A 17,687-nucleotide genomic window follows, 5' to 3' on the forward strand; every position below is an offset into this window, starting at 1 on the left:
GTTGACGTCGCTACGTTTGAGTGACTCGGATAGGGACACATGCCGTCGTGTACGTCGATACAGAGTCGCGAGACGATGCGCAGACCAAAGAGACGGCGATAGTAGACATAACACGCACCTGATAAACGCTTCTCGTCGTGTACGGGTCCATAGCGCCAACCGAGAGACCTTCCCAGGCCTCTCTCCTTGTCGTGTCTAAAGTGTCTGTCTGATCCTTTTTGACGATCGGACACAGACGTTTTGCTCAGAAAATTAGGAGATGAAACGTTTAAATCGATCGAGACGAATCAGTCCACGTAGTTATCAACGAAAGACGAGTAGAAGAGAGTTGGAAGCGTTTCAACGCGATGTCTAAAACACCTCCCACCGTCGGGAAATATGTGAAGTGCGCATGTTCGTAGGGAGCCAATCAGATAATCCTTAGGAATTTCAAACGTACCGCCACTAATTAACCGACATGACCGACGTGAACGTGTTGCGTTTTGCTTACGAAAAATCGAGGGCTGATCTGGAGGTTTGCATAGGAGTCGTGGAAAACCACTTCCTGATGTTAGACCTTCTCAGATCTCAGTACAGAGCCGACAGGCTGGAGAAAACGAATGAGACGCTGCAGCAGAACATGCTGTTGATGTCAGAGGAATTCCAAAAAGAAATCAAAAAATGGAAGGAACTCGAGAAGGTTTACAGGCACCTTTAACGTATTGAAAGCTGTTAGAACAATCAATCGTTTTATAGGAGCAGGAAACCGTACAGAAAAAGCGACATTCTGCCAATGAACTTGTCCGCGAACTCATCAAAGAAAGAAACGAGATTGCAAAGGACTTCACTCGCATGATGGAACAGAGACTGAGACGAAATGCGAGCAGAACCGAAACGAGCGACTGTAGGGAGGCCCCGCTCGAGGTTGCCGAAAAAACCCATTTGCCTTCTCGTATTCCCGTGCCTGTTGCTTATGCTAGGAAAAGGAAGACGACAAAGGGATTTGCTTTGTGCGACCCTGACGGGGAGGCAATTAATCCTGATTCTACTGCGAAGAGGGTCAAACGAAGTAAACCGTCTCACAGTCGACCAAAGATGAAGAATTTGAGACCTATGAGATCAAAGACTACAGTAAATGATGCAGGAACGACCAGGATAGGGAGAAGCCGTTTGAAAATGACAGACAGTTTGTCTGTTTCCCAAGAAATCGAGGAAAAAGTTGATGTAAAAGTTGGTATCCTGGAAGTGCCACCTCATGTTGCTAAAGAATTGAAGCATGAGAAATTAACAAAGGAAACTAAAAAGCCAAGAGGTTCAAAACTAAAGGAGCAGCTGAAAGATGATGTAAAGGCAGAAAATAGAGAAGCATCGTTGTCAGATAATGGATTGCTTGATTCTAAACGGCCAATGAAGCATGAAATGACGAGAGAGACGAAGTGCAACAGGCCAGATGATCAAAGTAATAATGAACAAATGAAGGAAGAAGGAAAGAGGTTACCTAATCTAGAGTCATCACAGATTAAAAATATAGCCATTACATCAACAAAGCAGACACAGAGAAAACAAACCAAACGTAGAGTTCAAATTAAACCAAAACGTGCTAGGGAAAGACAAACCAAGGGAAGAGTACAGAAGACGATTGAAGAACAAACTGTATTGTTAGACAAGGCAAAAGGCGATGATTCCTTATCACAATATCCTGATGATTTCTTGGATGTTGCTATGGAGACAGACCTTCCACCGACTGAAAGTGACAGATTATTTAGTATATCTGGTGATGTACGAGTTGATGAATATCCTGAAGCTGAAGCAGAAGGATGTTTTAGGAAGGACAGACCACAAAGAAACCAGACCAGGAGCAGACGGAAGGTAGTGGCAAACCCAGAGAAGCCAAGCACCATACAAATAGTTAATAGCGAGAAAGATGACAGAAAAGAGCAACCTTCACAGAAAAGACAGCAGAGCACTATTTTACAATCTGCAAGCCAGTCACATGAGAACAGTCCTGACGACCAAGATCTGCATGTGGAGAAAGAACCAAAGTCAAGAAAGAAGAGGAGGGCAGTTGAACGACAACCCGCTGTAGCAATTACGGCAGATACAAACATGGGCTCAGCAGTTGATGGTGGAGATGCTGTTCTGGATTCAGATATGCAGCCAAGTAAACGGAAAGTAGTGAGAGATGTGACCAGAACCAGGAAGACAGCAACAAACCGGAAGAAGCAAAGAGACAAACCGCCGGTGGAAAGTGAAACAATGGTCAATGTAGCTCAAGCTGTAGAGTCACATCAGGAATGTACAGTTAAGCAAAGAGCATTAGATCCTGACATAGATGGAAACTATTCGCTTGAGGGCATTCACAGCTCACATAGGACAAGGACCTTTGCACAGACCAGAGAGCAAAAAGCAACTCAAGCTCAAGTTACTACAGCAACTGTGCAAGAAACACAACTGGTTGTTCCAGATGACAGTGCACTACAACCCACAGAGACAGGAATGATGGAACACCATACAGCTTCTCGAGGCCCAGTGCAACTTCAGCCGACTGAAATTTCATCTGGTTCATTGCAAGTGGATTTACACTCTGGCACAGATACAAATACAAAAGGTCCCACGGAACAGACGGTGCTTAGGAAAAGATCTAGAAATAGGAAGGCAATACTCGATCAAGATAAGCCGATAAAGAGAAAGAAGAAAACGGTGAGAAGAAAGGATTTCAAACAGTCTCAGTCTTTGCAGACAGGAGGAGAGTGTTCGGTGGAACAGATTGTGGCTAATACAAGTGCATCCAGCAGCAAAGACCACGCAATGTCAGGCAACTTGATCGACGACGGCAACAGTAGAACTAAATTGTCGACTGTCAAGACAAGATCCAGACACTCACACGACAAAGGAATCACAAACAGTAATTCCAAGTCAGTCACTCAAATCAGTACTGCAGATAACAAAACAAAGTCAGTTTACATCACATATGATGATCATTTCTCATATTAATTAACTACAATTAGGTTTACTACACCAGAAGATTATGGTTCTCGACCCAGTAAATCCTCAGGAAAACGTAGACTTTTCAGCAGACACAAGCAATCTCAGTTGAACTTTGATACAACCATGGTATGTGCTTAAGCTATACAGTTGGTCTCTACTGATAAAACCGTGCTGTATAAACTATTGTTTGTCATAGGCCGCTACCGATCGAACACGGACCTCCACTGGTAGGACACTTACGAAGTCAGGGCTGTTTGGAAACCCTGCTTTGTCACAGTTTATGAGAAACTTTCGACCTCCTCCACTAAGGAAGAGTTAAGTCCTAGTAGAACAAATCATCTATTAAAATCCGTTTTTACACAAATATAATACGGTCATCAGTTTGTCTTGACAGTTTAGTATATATAAAAAAGAATACGGCAATGTGTACAGTTACGGTCCTTGCATGATTTTTGTCATCTTGAGAGGCATCAGCTGAACCATCTCTTTGCAAACAGATAGTTCCTCGTTGAAGACCGGTGGCATATCGGGATGGGCATCGCTGTAGTCAAGTAGTCCCTGGTAAAGATCAAGTGCTTTTTTCATGTTCTGAACTCTTTGTGATTTATCCGACACAATGAATTTTGTGTAGAGTCTAGCAACATAGAACTTCGAAACGAGTACAGGATGGAGCGAGTCTGCTTCGAATGTCTTGGGCATCTCCTTTTTGTGATCTCTGAATGAGTCGACGAATGCCTGAAATTGGTCAATCGATTGTTGGACGAGCTGGTTGATTTTTTTTATCATATGGGGTGTCGGTGGGCCTTCTCTTTGTTCGGCACTGCTGTACTTCAATTCAACCAACGAGTTGTAAATCTCTGCCGTCTCAAACGTGAGCTGCCTGCATATGACCAAATAGAATTGTGGGTTCAGCTGTTTTGCTGTCTCGAGCAGCATGTCTGCTCTACGTTTGTGCATTCTGCACTGACGATCGATGTCGTGTTCGAAGAATGCCAGATTCTTAAACAGCTGACTGTAGTCTTGAGTGATGCTGACGTAGTCGGTGACATAGCCATCCAGAACGTAAAATTGTCGTGCTAGATCCAGATGTTTTTGACCAAGGATAAATACATGCCTTGCATCTTCGAAAGTTAAGACATGTGAGACAGGTGTGTCACCTTCAAACGCACTGACATCGAGATCAAACTGAGCGACTTCGTGAGATGCTTCCATTGGTGTTTCACTACTAGACGTGATTTCTGTGTCATTTTCTGCACTCTGTATTGCTGACTTTGATTCCTGAAGAAGGTTGAGACAATACTTCACCCAACACCGTGAAATATCGGCTCTACACTTCAGCAGTTTCTCTGATTGGTCTTGCTGATCACACCCATCGTTCTGGGAAACCATCTTGCTGGCAGCAGCTGCAAAACAATAAATAACACTAGCAGATACACAACATATTAAGACTAGGAGTTGTTCAGTATTTGTATTTTCAAAGTCTGGTATTGCAATCAAATGTCGACAAAACAAGACAGCTATTTGTTGCTTCCAAAATATTGTTTAGATTCATTGTACATATCGTAAGTAAAAAAGTTACTTGTGTGCTGTTTCATTACAGACAATGCACCAGTTACAGCAGTGACTTCAGTGTGGGTCTTAGATTCGTGGCACTTCAGTGACACTTGATCCTACACCTAATCCTAATCCTCTTCAAGGTTCTGCTATTACAATTCTAGTCAAATGTCAGTCATTGACTGATCGGGATTAGAGATCAAATCCTGATCCTGATGCTGAGCAGTCGTCTGCCCATACTCAATCCGTTATCAGTTGTAATGACTTAGCTACATTAAAATTAAGATATATGTGTAGCTTCATACATACAGACTGACTGTAGAACAATAAGACATTTTTGCCCCACATGCGGTCTCTTACTACAGTATGACTATCAGCCGACTAAATCATAGTCAATGAATTTTGGAAAATTTGTGGTACCAGATCATGCCAATACTAAGAACTGTATGGTTAAGTTTAACAACTGCTAGTCCAAGATATAAACTATCATGTACAGTACACCCTCACATATTCAACCCCCTTTGGGCAAGTCACAAAGGAATAGAGGTTGGATAAGTGAAAAGAACGGATTAGCCAAGCATTGGAGCTTCAACTGTATCTTGGAGTTCCAGTCCGGTTTTTGGAGTCCCAGTATGTACATGGTCTAAACTCTGAATCATGTACAATACGCTGGTGATAAAATGATTTCATGAAGACATACTACGAGTAATATATGCAATCTACAATCACCAAACTAATCCTAGAAGACTCCATATCTTTTGCTGCCATCACTACACGTTGAAACTGTGCTTGCACCAACTGGCTTCCGATGTCATATCCACTTAGCGAAAACAGTTGGATATTTCAAAGGTCTACTGTATAAACTACAGTATATCTCTGGCATATGTACTCTACCAGACAAACACTAAATAAAATTACTTTCAGCTATGAGCCATAAGAAACGGGACTTTGTAAAGTCACGTGACTAAGCGAGTAGCTTACTCAAAAGGGGTTAAAGCATGTTCGGGATGTGTGGCTCTGTACCTATGTGTGTGACAATGACTTTGTAAATCTTGCCCTGTGACAACGACACACAATTCTTAGTGTTATCGAACTTGTGGTCACATGAAACAACAGTCGCTTTGTACAATGTTAGATAGATTTTTCAAGCACCACGCTTTGAAGCAAAAATCATTCAAATTTACAATCTTCACAACAAGTCGATCGTTTCTTTGAAGAGTTCATAGCTGTAGAAGCAAGGGTGACAACACAGCTTCAAGTAGTAATAATAAGCAACAGCTAACTACATAATTCATAAATCTATTAAATCTATTGTTTCTTACCAAGACAGTGTCTTGTAGACATGTAGTCGCCCACAGTTATGTAGTATTGAGACAGAGTGGCACAGTTAAGTGCCCACTCAATTGAATCAAACTGTCTTGTCTCCAGTTGCCTTCTAAGAGTAGCATAACAGTATTCTGCTGACTCTGACCTCTTCTGCAGCTTATCGTATATCTGTGCTAGATAAAAGAGTGTGTGCGTGTGCTCTGACTCAAACGCCATCTGCCTCTCCTCTTCTGGAGTGAGATGCTCATCATCAATAAATAGATCTCTGATAACAAATGGTGCTACTTCTGTGCTGGCCAAATAGTCTGAATACAACTGCTCAGAGCCCTGAAAAAAGGACAAACTCAGGTGGCCATAAGCCAACAAAATAGATCCACAATTAATTGTACCCCTACCTCAACGAGTTGCTACATAGCAAGATGCAAAGAGTTGCTACATAGCCAAATACAGCGTTGTTCAGAGCCGCAGCTTTATGGTAGTCTAGACATTCAGGGGCAGATGCAATATCTCAAAGAGGGAATCACTCCGTGACACATTATACTTGACCACACCCTTTACAAAAACAGGGCGTGTTCGATTTGCAGTTCCGGCAGTTTTAAAACTGCCGGAACTCACTTTCGATTTACTTCTGAAAGTTCTCAAACTGGTTCTGACAGTTCTGTCCAAGGAGCTGGAACTGCTAGAACTGACGGAAATGACAAGCCTCTTTTCTGCAAAGTCGCAGAAATGTGATGGTGCAAAATTTTACAGACAGCAATAATAATAATAGTTTCATGCACTCTATTGCTCCGTTTGAGGAAGATCGGCGTCTATCACAAGGTCAACAAGAGGCACTGTTAGCTAAAGTCGCTCTGACAGTCGATGGATCGGTAGCTAATGAAGCCCTAGTAGGTGTTGACATTGCTTCGATTAGCAGTTCCGGTTAGCAGTTCCAGTTCACAAAGCAGATGTTTATTCAATTTAGGTCTGGTTCTGTCAGTTCCAACAGTAGCAACACACCCTCAGTTTCAGTTCTAGAACTGCAAATCGAATGCTCTGCAGTGTAACCCTCACAAACATTGTTGTCGTCTTTGAACTAAATGCATAATGGGTATATGTACAAAAATGTGTGAGAAAAGCAATGATCAGTTTGAAAAAGACACACCTGGAAGAATATTCTGTCAAATAAAACGTTCAACTCCTTAGCAAAAAAACAGTAGCCTCGAACTTCCAGACCAGAGAGCGCCCGAACTCTAGTCTGGACCAAGTCGATACTAAAATGATTTCGGAAATAGCCTTCTAAGCCAATCAGCTACTACAACCCAAATCTCGGTTGTAAATTCTGATTGGCTTAGCAATAATTGGTTATGCTAAGTGCACTAACGCTGATTGCGTGTGTGTGAAATCCTCATGGGTAGCTAAGTGCACGCCAGAACAATGATGTTAGACTCTAGTGCACGCACACATCTTAGTTTTAGTTTCAGCTTCAGTTCTTTGATATTTTCAAGCTTGAGGTGACAGATCATGCACAGCAGCGTTGATAGAATATCACCTTTGACAACTGGTCGAGCGGTAGTCTCACTAGTCGAGCGGTTAGACTAGCTAGCGGTCTGCCGAAGAATCAAAGAGTCGTCGTTTCATGCCATCCACCAAGATATCGCCGCAAACAAGGCAGACGTCTCTTCTTTGTTCGTGAGATCTCATGGCATTTACAAATGATATGTTGATCTAGGTAAAACGATCCTACGCTGTTAGACACCATTTAGAATTGCTATTGATAACTACTTCCGAAATCATTTTAGTATCGACTTGGTCCAGACTAGAGTTCACGCGCTCTCTGGTCTGGAAATTCGAGGCTAAAAAAACAGCTCAATCCTAGAGAACATGACAGTTTGTCCGCAATCAAAGACAGTCCAGTATTGCAAGCAAGTATTTACAAGCCAAGGTTGTAAGTAGGAATAAAGATCATGCTGAGGGAAGTTCATCCCTTACGCCCTACCTTGGATCTGCAACCGACACTTCCGGCCAGTATGTAATACAACAAAATAAAGCATAAGCAGGCAAACCTACTAAAGTCTGTCCACGATGACTTCTCCCTCAGTAAATCCTGAATAACTAATCTATTGACAGCAAGGTCTTAGAGACATGCTAAACACTTCATTTTAGAGCTCATGGTCATGCCGTTCTTTGAGAGTGCATTGCAGACAAATCCCCCAACCTTGTTACGCAAATTGTTTACCTAGGTACTCTAACCGATAGACAGCCTTTCAATTGAAAGACAAACCCACCCCTTAGGCTAATTACTAGTTGCTCATTAGATAACTCTGACAACATCTGCCCACGCAAGAACCACACAAGTGTCTGGAGGGGGGAGTGAGAAGTCGGAGTGAGAAGTCGGAGTGAACTGACTTTAGTAGTGCTCATTTAATAAAGGATAGTATGCTCTTAAGCTTTTCACAAAAGCAAAAACTATAAGGAGAAAGGTACAATGGTAGTGCCTCAAATGAAGGCCCAGGAGTGTTCAGCAAAATCACCATCCATGACATTCACAGCTTGTAAGACTACTCTCATTTAAAGGAGTTAGCACAGTAAAGACATATCTATGCCAGCATTTTGAATTTTGCCAGCATTTTAAATCACTTCGGTGTATTTTGAACTCCATTAATTAATTAATTAGCATTACACACACACACACGCACACGCACACACGCACACACACGCACGCACGTACACACACACACACACACACACACACACACACACACACACACACACACACACACACACACACCACTTCACGCCACCAAAGTCCAGACTTTTTATGTCTGGACATACAGCAATAACGCACCTTTGCAAATTGCAATGCTTTCTCGTAGTTCTCTCTTCCTGACCACAATACTCCCAACATGTTCAAAACTTTCACCGCTAAGCAGCAATATCGCGGCGTCATCTTCTCCGACTCGATTGACTGAAGTGACAAAACCAACTTCTCCTCTCCTACACTCGTTTCCTCTGCTTCGATGTAGTTGCATCCTAGCATATAGTTTATTGCTGAATGTATTGCTACAGCACAACGTTGCTCGCTTTCTTCCATCGCAGGCTCGCGTTCCTTCAATTCTTGTTCGATTTGTTTCCAGATGTCTCTCGCTTTGTAATGCGACCTGAATGGCTCCTCTTCCGGGTCGTTGTGCGACTCTACGTCGCTCAAGTGCACAGCCTCGTCAAACTTCGGCAAACAAACGGACGTTCGCCATAGAGAAAACGACAAGTCTGCAGCCATGTTTGCCAATTCCCGTATGTCGATACCTCTCGCACACTGTGTACCGTAAGGTTACCACCGTCTCCCGCGAGGTTACCACTGTGTGCTGAGGCATATAAACTCCTGACTGTGTGCGCACCTAACAGGATTGTAACAATGTTGTCTAAATAGAATTATCTAGGGAAAGGTCGGAAGTGACCGATGCTAATGATTTGCTGTCTAGCTGTAAAAATATAGTCAAAGTTGTAGCTAACTAGATAAAAACTAAAATGCAGATGCTCACGTCGACGAGGCTACCACATTATCTCAGAATGATCAATCAGACCATTGAGATGTTCAGACCGAAATTCGATCACGAAGTAACGAACGCTGTAGTACAAGATCCGTGAACAAACCTTGGCCCCACAACAACATAATAAAATGGCGATAAGCCGAACAATCAAAATGTAACCACAAACGAATACACATAAATATTTAATTAATTAATTAGAGCTACTTTGTTTCCGTGCGACTTCCCTTGTTCGTGTAGAGATCGACGTTAGTACTAATTTATTGTAGCTACTAGCTGTCTTACGTTTTTGCAAGTACCCTAGGTAGTTTCATTGCAATGCCATCTCGCCTTATTTTTAGACCTTTCGCGTAATGTAGAAAGCGTTAAAAATGGGAAGTTTCATATTCGCATACAGCAGATCATATTTAGTTAGAGGCTAGAAGCACTCAGCCTCTAGAATTCTCCTCAACGCAGCAGCTGCCTATTCGAGCTCTTGACGAAACGTTACAGTATACGCCAGAGTCCGCACGAGGCCGTAACCCAACCCCTAGTTAATTTCCACGGTTTCTATAAGTTTGAAGCCTTCCGTATCGCAATGGAAAGCTACGGGCTTGGCCTTGTAGTCATGGCTGCAGCAGGCGTTGCTATCTCTCTCCTAACAACGACTACGGTAGTACCTATAATCGTTGCGTACAACCACTCAGGTAAACACGTTGGAAGACTCGTCGATTTCGTAGACTACACACATCTCTTTTCTTGCAGTTGACCTACAGTGCGAGAACGTTTTTCTGCCAGTCGGTGGGCTCCTAAACTTGAGCTGTCGCCCACAGGGTGTAGACAGACTGTGCAGTAGACCATTGAAATGGGAGGTGTCCACCACGGCTGGAAAGATGTCGACAGCAATCGCAAGAGAAACGCTTTTGATCGAGAACGTCACTACGCAAGACTCTGGAAACTACTCAGCTGTTTTTAGCAGTGGGCCGGCTCACCACATCCGCTACAGATGTTTGTCTATAGTGAAAATAGGTCAGTTTAAGTTCAAAGAAATTTGATTAACAGATTTTGCTATTGTTGTCACTTTTTAATTAATAGGGTCGCCGCCATTTTCAAAAGTTCGTAAAGAGGGGCATCCATGGCTTGCCGACCTTGGCGAATCCGTTCGTTTGTTTTGCTCCTCGGACGGCGATCCGCCACTGATGTTTACGTGGTATGCACAATCCGTAGACAAGACTCAAAAGTGGAAGATTGGAAATGAAAAATGCGGTTCCGAATTTTCAGTCTATACGGGACAGAAGAACAGCACCCTCTTGATACCGAGCGTCCAGCATTGGGACCGAGAGTACAGATATGTATGCAAAGTAGCAAATAATTTTGGCACGTCCAAAAGTTACACGACGTTCACTCTGAAATATTCTCGAACATCTCAATCAGAATCTCAGAAAGGTAATAGGATATTACGGGCGCTGACCGGGAATACCCCTATTTACATGCCCGGAAGCATCCCGCGTGTGCTAGCACATTATCTGACTGGAAAAATTACAAAATTGTAAGTGAAATCGAAAGACATTTTTATCACATCAGAAAATAGCTGCAAAAAGATTTTGTCTTGTTTTCTTAAGGCTTTGCAGCAAGCTCAAACAATTTTGCAGTGCATGAGAATGCGGTCGACTAGAACGCTGATGCTTGCATGCTATCGACTCATCCACTCTAAAGCGCTGCTCGCCAATTAACCCCTTTGACGCGATACATCAATCTGGTTCAAAGGCACCCTCTATTCGCCGTTTTTGCTTGGGCTGCATGTATAGCGTTTCCTGTGACCACTTGTTCTTGTGAGAAAGTAGTAGTGGTTGGCCAAACGTTTACGTATGGGGTCAACCATGCAGGCATGCTAGCGTGGGTAATTGTCACTTAACAGTCTTCAAGACAACGTTGATAATCAATAGTAAGATATTTTGCTTGCTGATTGCTCTAGTAAAGATACTTTATACGCATGCGTAGAGCGTATATACTGTACGCACGACCAAAATGCAGTCACGAACTATTTACTATCATTTGCCACTAAAATACGCAGCACAGTGCTACGAAATGCTTAATTTATGACACAGTTATGGCAAGTTTACAGCAGCTCAAATCTTCAAGCCAGGAAACAGTTCTGTTGTAGTAGCTAAGTGGCAGTACGGCGCCTATATATACAGATTACTACTCAAAATAATTTTTGCATAATGACTAATTAATTAAGACCGTTTCATATATACTCATAGTTGTAATATGTATGCAGCCACTAATAAATGGGTTGAAGAGAATGTCGAAGAGAACGTTCTGATGCTAGCCAATAAAAGCAGTAACCTCACCTGCAAATCCTCTCATGACTTGGGAAAGGTGTATCCAGTAAGCTGGAGCAACTGCAAGGACGATACACACTGCATCGAAAACAGCAACGACAGAATATCATATTGCAGACAAAATCAAAGCACAGTTGCACATGTGAGATTCAAAGTCGTTTTGCTGAGCGATTCGGGCACGACCTTTACCTGCTGGTCGTTCAAATCCTACGAAAGAGTCAGAGTTAGTGAAAGACAGAGACAACAGGTATTTGTCACCGAGAGTCTTCACAGCGAGAAAGCGACAGGCTACGGTGCTGACGAGTTGAACACTTTGAGAAGGTTGAGAGGACGCTGGCTAGCAATAGATTGCAGAGCGAGAAAACCTAGTGGCATCGACATCATTCTAGATTGGCGGGATGGTAGCAACCAAACCAACAGCCTCACTGTTGACGAGACACGAATACAGCCGTTTCAGCGTCGTCGACTTCCTTCTCGTTATAACCAGGCTTTGTCTACGCTATACATACCTCAAAACTATGGTGAAAGCGACTACGCATGCGTAGCTGTGACTTCTCTGAGCTCAAAGCTCGACGTTTTGATAAGGAAAGTAAAAGTAAGAAAGAATTAGACGAGCAGTAAATCAAGATGTGGTACCGCTGGCAAACTATGTCAGTGTTCCTATTTAGTTAATAAATAAACTATTAATTAATTAACGATGAATTAGTAATTGCATTTTACGATACTAATGGAATGAAGTTGGCTCTATAGTGCATTTGCATATTACTAACTTGCATATTTTGATGATGCAAAAGATTGTTGTAAAGAGCTAATCGTGTATCAGTGTACTCTCATTTACGGAACGGCGTGCATTCACGTGTCTACTTGCATGGACGCAGTAGCTGACCATGCATGTCTGCCTCTTTTGTGTCTAGCGTTTATTCAAAATCTCGAGCCTCCGTGGACGCAATTGCTGACCATGTCTGTATAGCGTTTATTCAAACTCTTGAGCCTCCATTTGTCCACTTGTCCTGCTTGTATGTGGCTTTGCATGGCGGTGATTCTAACAGGTTTTAATACACACAGACTGCGGACAGACAAACAGATACACAGAAAGGAAACTCTAGAAAGGAAGGAAATAAGGAGGAGGAAATAGTACGAAAGGGAGAAAGTGGAAAAAGGCATGTGGAGGGAGAATAGATTGAAGAAAAGGAAGAGGCAGAGAGAGGAAAGAAAAGAGGGAAGAGAGAGGAGATAGGAGAAATAGGGAAGAGAGACATCTTTTTAATTACTCTTATATTTTAGTAATAAATATATAATAATTTACATATATATTAATGACATTAAATTTTTGATAGACACATTGCAAGTCCGCCATTACTTTCGATATACTTGTAGTTGTTTGATTTGGGTGCTTCTCTCATCAATCTAGCGCGATCAAATGTGTATCTTAAACAAACCAGTACAAAGTGTCTTTAACAATTTCATTAACTACTACCGTTTATATGTCATATGTTAATTATGTATACAAATTAATACCTAACTGTCAAATATATCTTTAAACTAACTGTATAATAATAGAAATAAAATTGATCTAAATAATTTTAAATCTGTCATGCAAAGCAGGATACGTGCTAACATTACAATAGTCTCGTAATGTTTCAAATTGTCTCTACAGTCTGTACTTTATCAGTGATAGCAATCCTTATCGTGTTTCACAAAGAGACCTTTCACTTGTACTATTATCTATGCCCAAAGACAATTAACAATTAACAGTTTGGTGTTTTGTCATAGTTTGTAGAAACGAAATTCGATCAAAGACATGCGGTTTAATCAACCAACGTCATTGATTGACCTCTATATCAACCGTTAGAAACAAAAAGTAGGGGTGAGTCTCAATACGTATCGAAATGCATCTGTATTACCTTCCAGTTGCTTTGTTCCACCTAGCAGAAAAGGCACGGAGACGAGAGAGTCAAACCTTATGAATTCAAGACCGTTTCTCATCTTGTTTCTCGTACTTAATCCGTGCGCTTGCTCAACGAACGACTCTAACGAGGTCAATGATGTTGCGAGCATCAGTCATGCCGATCTTCTCTACCGACGCGGACCGCCACCGGATCTCTATTCCTTTTCCAACGACGTGCGTCCAAACGAGTGGGGGAATATAACAAACTGGAAGACGAATACTCCGGGAAGGCTGCTCGGCCATGCTGCAACACACCTGATGATAGCTGGTTCCGACGGGAAGGTGGCCGAAAACATGGTTCTCTACGGCGGCTTCGTCTCGTGCCGAACAAAGGAGAGAGAAAATAGGTCCACGTGGATCTACACAGCGGCGACCAATTCGTGGAGATCCATCTGGGAAAACAAGAAAAAACTGCCGCACGCAACGAGCGGGCACACAATGGTCACACTGTGTCGCAGCACAGTCTTTCTCTTTGGCGGAGCGACTTGTGAAGACGTTACGCCCCTTTTCTTCAACGATACTTGGTCGTTTAGCAATAAAAACGAAAGTTGGCATCACCTAGAACTTGAAACAGTCGATATCGCTCCGAGATCGTATCACGCAGCCGTTCCTGTGTACCAACGGGAAAGCAATTGCAACTGCCGCGAATCGATGCTGGTGTTCGGGGGAAGCAAGATTTTTGACGTCTCGCAGGCATACTTTGAAAATCAGACGTTGTTTAACGACTTGTGGGAGCTGCGCTGTGAAAGTAATAGGTATAGGTGGATCCGGTTGGATTCAGAAATTGAAACATGGCGGGACAAGCCATCAAGCCGATTCAAGCCAGCCTCTGCATCGTTCCATGACACCATGTACGTATTCGGTGGGTGCACGTTTGGGTTGGCCGACAAGCTAGAAATATGTATACCGAAGAAAGACATGTGGACGTACTCGACGGGAAACAAGATGTGGAAACGGCTCGACGATGCCGACTGGTCGCCAGTAGATGGAATGCTGCAGGCGGCGTTGGTTAATAGAACAAGCTATCTTACTTTCGAAAACGTCACCGGAATTCTCCTCTGTTGCAAAAAGCCCTTCCGTTTCTATGACATATACCAATCCAAGTGGCACACTCTCGATACTCTAGATTCAGACGAAAAGTACCAAAATCTTTTAGATCCTTCGATTGCTGTAGTAGATTCTAACGTTCTCATCTACGGCGGTGGTAAAAATCCAAGCTGGATTAGCCAGAATAATCTCTGGAATATCACGATGCTTGCAGCTAACGCTTGCTTGTTGCACGAGAAGCCTCAATCGCCGCCAAGTCCACCATTACGTGGAGATCACGTGGCCGTCGTCGACCGGGAATCGAGCATGATTATTGTGCACGGAGGCCTCCAACCTGAGACGATGTTTTATGGTAAAGGTTGGGGTGAGAGAAACTCCGACATTTGGGTTCTTGACATGCATTCGCTTTCATGGTCTGTTCGCAAACCGAAAATTAATTTAGAACTGCTTAGTCACGCAGGAGTTCTTCTGTTTCATCCGAGCAAAGTTCTTGTCGTTTTCGGTGGCGTCAAAATTGTTGACGATTATCCGAAGACGGAGAATTCAACGTGGGGCTATTATCCTCGAGAGAACGTATGGCGCGAGTTTGAAGGCTTGCAACCCGAAATTCGTCGTTCCGCTTTAGCCGTTGCCATCAGCAATCGAACCATGCTGATGATGGGAGGCATATCGCCGAGTAACAAGATTCTGGAAGACATGTGGACCTTTGAGCTCGACAAAAGTGGGAAAGCTGGCATTTGGACAAAACACAAACAAAGCGCCCCCGTAAAGTTAGGTCAATCAATCGTTCTTGTAAATCAAAGCGTCTTTTTGTATGGAGGAGCAGAGGTTATCAATCAGACTATACAAAATCATTCGGAGGCACTTTGGAAGTTTGATATAGACCTCCAGCTGTGGCAACCGATTGATTACACCGGAAACAGTCCTGGACCACGGTGTCTCCACTCGGCAACAGGTAGTGGAGAGAAGTTAGTTGTCGCTGGCGGTTGTCGATGGGACTCAACAGCCCCCTTTACTAATCTTTTTCTGTACGACGTTGAAATACAATATTGCGAAAGAATAGAAGATGTCGTCAGAGTGTGGTATTTTAGTATAGTGCACCGTCACTGGACGGAAATGGTTCCAATTTCTAGAGAGAATGTCTACATACAAGGCAACCTCCTGATGTGGGGCGATGATTATCTTCTTGCACTTGGAGGATACTACGTCAATTACAAAGAATACGACTACACTTTAGTCGAATCTGGCTTCATGGTGACTATGGTAGGATGTCCGGCGGGAACAGATGGCGACAACTTTTGGTTCGATTCCTGCAAACAGTGTCCAATAGATCAGTTTTCATCATTTGGATCTTCCTGCCAATCTTGTCCAGATGGCTGGGTCACTTCCAAACCCGGCGCCACAAGCAAAGAGAATTGCTCAGTCTGCAAGTCTAACGATTACTGCGGGCAAGGAGTTTGCTACGCGCCGGAAGAACTCATCGCTAAGAACACGTTTCAGCGGCGATGTCGTTGTAATCCCGGTTTCAGCCGCGACGCGAGAGGAAAGTGTGTCATTCCCACAGCGTTTCTCGCTACCTTCTTCTCCGTTGGAGTAACCGTCGTCATCGCTTACGTAATATTCGTTACGATAAGAAATGTCAAACGAAATAGAACATCCTACAAGAAACAGGAAAATCAACTGAAAGAGTTAACTCAGGTGTGGGCAATAAGTCCGAAAGATGTAACCCTCAAAGAGCGAATCGATGGCGACTCGCCCGGTGGCTTTGGAGAAGTTTACAAAGCGGAGTATAGAGAAATAACTGTAGCCGTCAAGAGGCTTCAAAGCTTCGAAAGCAGTAACAATAGATCTTCTCAGGAATTTGACAGAGAGATAGAAATTATGAAGACACTACGGCATCCCAACATCGTCATGTTTTTCGGAGGCGGACGTTTTGAAGACAGCACGTCGTTTTTAGTACTTGAGTACATGCCAAGAGGATCGTTGGGGACCTTGTTGAGAAACAAAAGTTTTCAATTAGCAAACCCTCAAAAACGCTCGTTTGCGCTAAACGCTGCCGAAGGAATGGCCTTCTTGCACGGTCTGGAACCCCCAAGGGTTCACCGCGATCTCAAAAGCTTCAATTTGTTGGTTAGCGACCGCTGGGTTGTCAAAGTTGCGGACTTCGGTACCGCAAGACTTGCTCAGCAAGAGGGAATCAACCAGAGAGTGAACAACAGAAACGAGCTTCCATCTTCTCTGCACGCTCCGTTGCTCGAGGCCGACTCACTCATGTCCACCAATTGCGGAACTCCACTGTGGTCGGCACCCGAGATTCTTCGCCGCCAAAATTACGGTACACCTGTCGACGTCTACAGGTAGAGTAAGAACAAATTTTGAGGCGTGTGAAAAATACGATCAAAGTAATATCAATTTTATGTTTAGTTTTGGTATCGTTTTATGGGAGATTTGGAAAAGAGAACTACCTTATGAGGATCACGATATTCGGTACATGCATCAAATCAGTAAGCTAGTTTGTAAAGGGACCCGTCCTACCATTCCAAGCGATTCGAGTTGGCCGAGCGGAATTGTATCTCTCATGCGTAGCTGCTGGCAAGATAACCCCGCGGCAAGGCCAAAATTTAGCAGTATCGTTCCACAGCTACAAGATGCAGCAATTGCTCATCAATGACGTGTTGATTGTACTAAAGACATTAGTGGTAGACATGAAGTGTTTGGTAGAGATGATAAAAATTTACTAGCTGGAATTGTGATTACTTATCAACAATTAGACACATAGACGCGAAAGTTAAAACGTACACACACACACACACACACACACACACACACACAAACACACACACACACACACACACACACACACACACACACACATGCACACACACACACATCACACACACACATACACACACACACACACACACACACACACACACACACACACACACATACACACACACACACACACACACACACACACACACACACAAACAC

At 43.2% G+C, this 17,687-nt stretch overlaps 4 protein-coding genes across 4 annotated transcripts; 3 read left to right on the forward strand and 1 right to left on the reverse strand.

Annotated features, from left to right (window-relative positions):
* The first annotated feature begins 457 nt into the window (after positions 1–457).
* LOC134192098 (uncharacterized) lies at positions 458–3,293 on the forward strand. The gene is made up of 4 exons (XM_062660788.1): positions 458–679; positions 736–2,933; positions 2,988–3,093; positions 3,164–3,293. Exons 1-4 carry the CDS (start codon positions 458–460, stop codon positions 3,284–3,286), a joined length of 2,649 nt encoding a protein of 882 aa, XP_062516772.1. The 3' UTR covers positions 3,287–3,293.
* Positions 3,294–3,372: 79 nt separating this feature from the next.
* LOC134192099 (KIF-binding protein-like) lies at positions 3,373–9,107 on the reverse strand. The gene is made up of 3 exons (XM_062660789.1): positions 8,675–9,107; positions 5,844–6,174; positions 3,373–4,370 (listed from the first exon to the last, which is right to left on the reverse strand). The coding sequence occupies exons 1-3, from the start codon at positions 9,104–9,106 to the stop codon at positions 3,400–3,402; spliced, it is 1,734 nt and encodes a 577-aa protein (XP_062516773.1). The 5' UTR covers position 9,107; the 3' UTR covers positions 3,373–3,399.
* A 1,139-nt stretch (positions 9,108–10,246) lies between these two features.
* On the forward strand, positions 10,247–12,907 carry LOC134192522 (uncharacterized). Its single transcript, XM_062661259.1, has 3 exons — positions 10,247–10,382; positions 10,449–10,799; positions 11,635–12,907. The coding sequence occupies exons 1-3, from the start codon at positions 10,247–10,249 to the stop codon at positions 12,306–12,308; spliced, it is 1,161 nt and encodes a 386-aa protein (XP_062517243.1). The 3' UTR covers positions 12,309–12,907.
* A 718-nt stretch (positions 12,908–13,625) lies between these two features.
* LOC134192523 (uncharacterized) lies at positions 13,626–17,452 on the forward strand. The gene is made up of 2 exons (XM_062661260.1): positions 13,626–17,050; positions 17,118–17,452. Exons 1-2 carry the CDS (start codon positions 13,662–13,664, stop codon positions 17,362–17,364), a joined length of 3,636 nt encoding a protein of 1,211 aa, XP_062517244.1. The 5' UTR covers positions 13,626–13,661; the 3' UTR covers positions 17,365–17,452.
* Positions 17,453–17,687: the final 235 nt, after the last annotated feature.

Source organism: Corticium candelabrum, chromosome 16, assembly GCF_963422355.1.
Source record: "Corticium candelabrum chromosome 16, ooCorCand1.1, whole genome shotgun sequence".
Lineage (NCBI taxonomy): Eukaryota > Metazoa > Porifera > Homoscleromorpha > Homosclerophorida > Plakinidae > Corticium > Corticium candelabrum.